Raw genomic sequence first — 6,266 nt, 5'->3', positions numbered from 1 at the left:
CGCAGACCACGCACTTCCTGCACGACCCCAAGGTGGCGCTCGAGAGCCTCTACCCGCTGGCTAAGTTCACCGCGGAGCTGGGCCTCAGCCCGGACAAGGCGGCCGAGGTGCTGAGCCAGGGAGCACACCTGGCTGCGGGGCCCGACGGCCGGACCATCGACCGTTTCTCCCCCACCTAGGGCGCCCCTTGCCGGTCCGCCTGGTCGCTGCCGCGTGGCCCCCCGGCCCCCCGGCCCGCGCTCCTAGGGAGCGGCGCGGCGGCAGCTAGCAGGCAAACCTCGCCGGGACAACCATAGCAGCAGCGGCAGCGTCACCGCAGTGGCGGCGGCCCCACCTCCGCGGCCTCACCTGGCCTCACTGCTTTGTGCCTTAGCCCGGGGATGGGGGTGGGTTGGGGGAAGGGAGATTTATATTTTTGATATCAGCTTTGACCAAAGGAGACCCCCGGCCCTTCTCCGCCTCTTCCTGTGGTTCGTTGGCCCCCTCCCCCGGCTCCGTGCTGCTCTTGGGGGTAGGGGTGTCACTGTTGGGGCGCTCCCAGCCCTACCTCCGGCCCTTGCGACCACACCCATTCTCACTGTGAATCTCCCCGCTGGGGTCGGAGCGTCGGGCAGGGTTAGGGAGCTGGGAGGGGACTGAGCCGGCCGGAGGGCCCCCTGCCCCCCGCTCCCGCCCGCCCCGGGACTGATAATGTGAAGTTCCTCATTTTGCACAAGCGGCACTATCCCCAGGGCCAACCCTTCCCTCCCTCTGAAGTCAGAGGGCTGAGACAGCCCGGTCTACCCGGTCTCCCACTCCTGCGGTGTCCTCTCCCCCTTCCCCGAGGCCCCGGACCATATTTATTGCATGCGCCCCGGGCAGCCCCATCCCCGAGCCCAGGCAGGGCTGGGCTGGAACGTGGTCTCTTTAGCTCCCTCCTCCTCTTTTGTATATTTTCTACCTTGTACACAGGCTCTTCCAGAGCCGCTTCCATTTTCTATACTCGAACCAGAAAGCAATAAAGCAGTAACCAAGGACCCTGGACCCTGCAGCTCTCTTCTGCCTTGCACTAGGACCTGGTGCCAGCACCAGGGGGGGTGGGGGGTGGAGGGACCAGACACAGGGGCAGAGCCTTGGACCTTCCTCCCTCCCCAGTCCCAGAGACAGATCAGCAAGAGGTCAGGTATATCTCATAACTAAAAATTTATTAAGGAAACAAAACCAGTGCTGCAAATAGGACAGAAAGGAGAGCTGGGTCTCCCACCCACCCAGTCATTAGCCTTCATCCAGGGCAGAGGATCTCAAAGGAGGCTGGGGACATTGTACCCAAAGAGCCCGGTTTCCTGAGGCCCTGGGAAATTTATACCCCCAAACCATTGGCTGTGGCTCCCCTGTACAGTCCGTCCTCCTTCTGGCATACTCTCGGGCCTCGGGAGGGCACAGCCAAGCTCCCATCCTCTGGGCAGGCTACATATAGTTAGGGGTTCTAAGGGATACCCCCACTGGTCCCATCAAAACTTAATCCTGGCTTCTTGTCAAAACCCTGTCTTCCCGCACCCCTGTTGCTGGGTTGAGAGAATGAATCCCCAGTGCAGTAGGAAGCCTCCTGAGTGAGGCTTTGAACACAGGTGCCAACTAAAGAGGCAACAAAAAACTCAAAGGCCCTGTGTCAAGCTCTTCTAGGGAAAGCTAGAAATAGGGTGCAAACTCCAGGCTAGGCAATGCTCTCTCCCAGGCACGAGCCTGGAAGATTCTCGTAGCACAGGGGCCTGGGAAAGAAGGTTGGGAGAGGGGGAGCTTAATTAGGTTCCTGGTACAGGTACTGGAGGAAGAGGGAGATTCAGAGTGAGAACACCCATGGCAAGGAACTGAGGTGAGATTGAGGGGACCAGGAAGGTGAGAAGGATCAACTAGAAAGAGGAGGGGGGCGCTGATGCAGGGGGGAGAGGACAAGGAGAGAGGAGGGGAGAAATGAGAAAAATCAGGAAATTTTGTCCAGTGGGAACTAGAGCAAAAGGAAGGCCAAGGGGAGAGGAAGCAGGCAAAGGCCACCCAGGAAGCATGGGCCTGAGACCAGATGTCCCTTCCCTCTAGACTCCTGACCATCCACGGGGAAAAGGGCAAAGTGTAATGGACCCAGATTGATAAGGGCAGGAAGAGCAGCAGGATGGGGGGGGGGAGGGTGTTTGGGGCAGAAGAAGTGGGGATCTAGGGCTGCTGTATGGAACATGGTGTCCAGAGCCCAACTTAGGTCCATGTGGGAACCCAGGCCTTGAGGGAAAGGCACCCCCTGGGCACTCTCTTCATGGCGTGGCCAAGCCCCTTGGACACGTTCAGCACAGGGGTTCTGATGGAGATTAAAAGGACCCGTGACTTCACCTGCATCTGATGGAAATTCTAACCTCCTTAACCCATCTCCACTTGAGAAAGTAGCTGACTCCCGAGGCTGAGAAAGCCTTCCCCCAGCCCTTTAAGTAGGCAGGGGAGGGAGAAAGACTGAGAGCATGGGCAGCCTATCTAGCTCGCCCACCCGCTGTCACTGCAGCCAGCCACCTCCCTACTAAATCTTGACAGCCCAGGAGGGTCCCAGCAGCTTCCGCCCAACCCTTGGGAGGGGCTCTGTGAGGAGCAGCTCCCCCACAGCACGGCCACGGTGTGGGTTGGAAGAGGATGGTTTATTGTCTGGGTGGTTTGGTGGCTCAGGCATGTGGGCATCTTCCGTGCTACACTGGGCACCTGGTGGCCTCTCAGGAACGGTTCCATGGGGGGTGGGCCCCAGTGTGGCCCCCTCAGCCCACCTGGGCCCACGTGAGGAAGGCCGGGATGTCCCGCACAGGCACATTCCTCGTCAGTGCTTTCACACGCAGGTTTCGGTCATCGGTCAGCAGCACCACCTCCCGCAGTAGCCGGATGGGCTCCTCTGTTGGCACAAGAGAGCAGAGAACCTCTCTGAGGCAGGAGAGAGACACTGCCAGCCTCTCCTCTCTCTGGAGGGGAGCATGGTCCTGGGGGAGGGGGGTGCATGAAGACCAGGCATTTCTTGGCCCCTTCCACAAATCCTTTCCCTCAGGCAGATCATCAGCTGAGGACGCCCCTCCCCTGCTGGCTTCGGGAGGGCCATGCAGGGAGGCTGGCCTCCTGCTTTGGACCCCTGCCTCCTGCACAGGACTGTGCTGTCTTGTGTCTTGAGAGCTGCCCAAACCACTGGCCTCCACACAGCCTCTCCCAGCACTCTGAACTGAGGGAGCAGAAGCAGCCCCTTTCCTCCCACTCCTACTGCATGGCTGGTCCTGAACTCAGAACACTTGTCTTCTACACATCCTCTCCCTCCAAGGCCAGCAGGTCTTAATACCTATTAAGACGTAGAAAACAGTATCCAGGCCTCCCAGATGTGAGGAGAGGGGTTAGCTCAAGGGAGCTCTGAGGGAAGGGCAAAAAGGTCCTTGGCAAAGTCATACGAAGGTGGTCCTGAGGCTACAGTCAAATGATTTCCTCTATTAAATAAAAATAAGCCATGGTGAAAAGCACAGAAGAGGAAAAACGGAAAGGTAAAGCCAGGCTCATCCTCCCAGTTCTCTCCCTTCCTGTGTCCCTGCCTTGCTCCCGGGTAGACCTCTGTATGCTTCCAGATTTCTTTATACACATTTACAAGTATATATATATTTGTTATATAAGCTTCCCCCCACAACTTTACAATCATACTAACCATACTTACTTTATTCAAATTTTATACATTTTAAAGATCTTTCTATACTGACACAAATAGCCTTCATTCTTGTTAGAGGACTTTTAGCAGGAAGTCGCCCACCACCTCTCTTCCCCTAATTCCCTAACCTTTTAATGTACTGGGGAGAACTTAAACTAGGGCCAAGTACTCACACAGTGACACCCCCACCCCTGGCAAGGCCCCTCAGGTGGCAAGTCCACTCCTCAGTCCCAGGCTGGGTGCTTCCAGACGGAGGGCCGGCAGACAGTGAGGCACAGGGAACATCCTGCGGGGCTTACTGACTGCGGGTACTGGCTGGGCTGGGGGACTGCAAACGTCCATGTCGGACCTGAGCAGTTTCAGGCTTTCCAGCTCCAGGCAGGGAGGCTGAGAACTGGCTGTCAGCCTTGGGAGCAGTTTGGGGGAAGGAGGAGGGAGAGGTACTTGAGGCTGATGGTGGAGAGAGAAGGGGAGAAGTGAAAGGAGGGTGTGATGGGAGGTGAGGGGCTGTGGTGGGCGAGAGGGAGAGGAAGGTGGCCATGGGTAAAGGGGATGCTCTGAGACCACTCAACTGTCTGGGCCTGACCCTCTGGGGTGTGTGAGTGCAGGGTGGGGTGGGGTGGTATCTTGTGCGGTGCTGTGTGGGACTCCCAGCTGGCTGCCCGAGTCTGTCTGCAGCCCCGCCATTCCTGCCCTGGGACTCAGACCAGGAGAGCCCCAGGCTTTAGGTCAGCCAACCGAGGCCCAGCGTTGCTGGCAGGGGTCTTCAGGGGTTTCTGTGGATACTTTGAGACATTTTTAACAATAAACATCCTCTGTTTTGACACTGGTAACTTCACTTTGTTAGAAACCAGAGGCAGTCATCTTGTCAGGCCCCATCCGCCATAATCCACATGATTTTAAAATTCAACATCGTTTACACATAAACATTTGGTGACAGTTTCTCTGTGAATCTGACAAGTTAATCTGCTAAGAATTCACACTGACAAATAGGGTTTGATTACACCAGCCGTTGCTGATGTAATTCTGATAGGGGTGGACCTCAGGATGGCAGTGGGTTCCTGTAGGCTGTTTAGGGTGAAGTGGGGGTGGGGGGTGGGGAGACTAGTATGGCCCAAGCCAAAATGTGTCTCTGCTAAGAACGAAACAGCTCTGAGGCTGGGTGGGGCCGCAGCAGTATCTGTCCCATACTTCCCAACAAGGCCTTCTGCACGCCTGCCTACCTCGCCCAGAAGGTGCCCCTCTAGGAAGCTGCCTGGGAGCAGAGCTCAGGTTCCCGTTTGACTTAGCCTGGACTCCTTTTTACCCTTGAATGTTCCAAATCTGGTACTAAGGGACAGTAGGTGCAAGCCCTGTGGCAGGACCTGTCTGAAGAAGAGCAGTATGGACTCATTATCAACCCCTGGTACAGAGGCCGAGGCAGGAGTGAAGGCTGCACTAACGTGGGTGGGAGGAGCAGTAGGAAAGAAGTCAGCCCCCAGACCAGCCTGGAAGCCACGGTTAAGAAAATGAGCAGAGGTGGGTGATGACTAAAAGACGATGACAAGAGACTACATATACAAATGGTGAGAATTATCAGCTCTGCAGATGACACTGAGCTATTCCTTCCAAAAGAAATGTCAGATTCCCGGGAGTCAGGAGCAGAAAAACCTGAGTTTCACTGACTCCAAGGGGCTGTACAGGAAGTTCCAGGTTGAGTGAGGAGCTCAAGCTCTCGCCCCCAACTCCAGCCAGCCTGTGAAGCACTGCAGCTTACCGCCGTAGGGAGAGAAGAAAAAACCCACTACTCACTGGGGAAGCACCTCCGCCCACGCCTGGCACACGGCAGACATCAGGGATGAACTAAGAGGATGAGCATGGCCCAGAGCAGGGACCACTGGGGACTGTCCTCGCAGAGCAGAGGGCTGGGCTCAGGAGACTGTGGCCAGAATAAGCTACACTGAATCACAGAGACATTCTTGCTGTCAGAGAACTCACTGAGGACCCAAGAAAGGAAATGGATGCACGCCGAGTGGGAAAGCTCACTGCCTGGGGCTGGCTTCCTGGGCTAGGCCCATCCCTGCTTGGCCCACCTGACATCTCCTAGGGGTGGGGGAGCCATGACAGGAGGGCAGGAAACTAAGCTTGCCTCAGCACTGACCCCCCATTTTTTCAAACTCTCCTACAGCCAAGGATGGCAGGACAAGGTAAAGCCGGGGATGGGTGATCTTGAGGCAGAGGCAAAGCTGTACCTTTGTTGGTGGGCATGAAGTCCTTCGCCTTGTCTTTGCAGTAGTGAAGGCAGCAGGAGAGGATCAGGTCATCGTTGTTACCCTGGAGGAAGACAGCGTGAGGAGTGCTACTGGGCAGGAGGGGGCGCCAGGCAGAGAAGGCACAGATATACTCTGCCTCTGGGGTGCTGGGGAGGGTCACCTCCCAGAGCCCCTCCCATCCATGCCCTGGCGGGTCCAATTGTGCCAAGAGTGATCTATAGGACACGAATTCCCATTCCTGGGCCTCGACGGTGGCTGCCCCTCAGCTGCCCAGGTTGACTGACCTTCCTTTAGTCCCCTGCTCCTGGGGACCCTGATCTGAAGGCCGG

At 56.8% G+C, this 6,266-nt stretch overlaps 2 protein-coding genes across 12 annotated transcripts in view; one reads left to right on the top strand and one right to left on the bottom strand.

Annotated features, from left to right (window-relative positions):
* Window positions 1-1,021, top strand: part of HIC1 (HIC ZBTB transcriptional repressor 1) — a 3,814-nt gene extending 2,793 nt beyond the window's left edge. Inside the window, 1 exon segment of the mRNA XM_023762833.1 lies at window positions 1-1,021. This exon segment is cut by the window's left edge and continues 1,323 nt beyond it. Coding sequence (XP_023618601.1) covers window positions 1-179 — 179 coding nt within the window. The 3' untranslated portion in view covers window positions 180-1,021.
* Window positions 1,022-1,163: 142 nt separating this feature from the next.
* SMG6 (SMG6, nonsense mediated mRNA decay factor) overlaps window positions 1,164-6,266 on the bottom strand; it is a 213,585-nt gene continuing 208,482 nt past the window's right edge. For 7 of the 11 annotated variants that reach the window (XM_023762791.1, XM_023762794.1, XM_023762793.1 and 4 more), the window contains 2 exons: window positions 5,917-5,998; window positions 2,682-2,899 (listed from right to left, as the gene is read on the bottom strand). In XM_023762791.1, coding sequence (XP_023618559.1) covers window positions 2,769-2,899; window positions 5,917-5,998 — 213 coding nt within the window. In that variant the 3' untranslated portion in view covers window positions 2,682-2,768. Of the gene's footprint in view, window positions 2,900-5,916; window positions 5,999-6,266 lie in introns of all 11 variants that reach the window. The other 4 variants (XM_023762800.1, XM_023762799.1, XM_023762801.1 and 1 more) reach the window with 2 other exon arrangements.

This window comes from Myotis lucifugus, unplaced genomic scaffold, assembly GCF_000147115.1.
Source record: "Myotis lucifugus unplaced genomic scaffold, Myoluc2.0 scaffold_262, whole genome shotgun sequence".
Classification (NCBI taxonomy): Eukaryota; Metazoa; Chordata; class Mammalia; order Chiroptera; family Vespertilionidae; genus Myotis; species Myotis lucifugus.
Note: the sequence above shows the minus strand (reverse complement) of the source record. Positions and strands in the feature narration are given on the sequence as shown.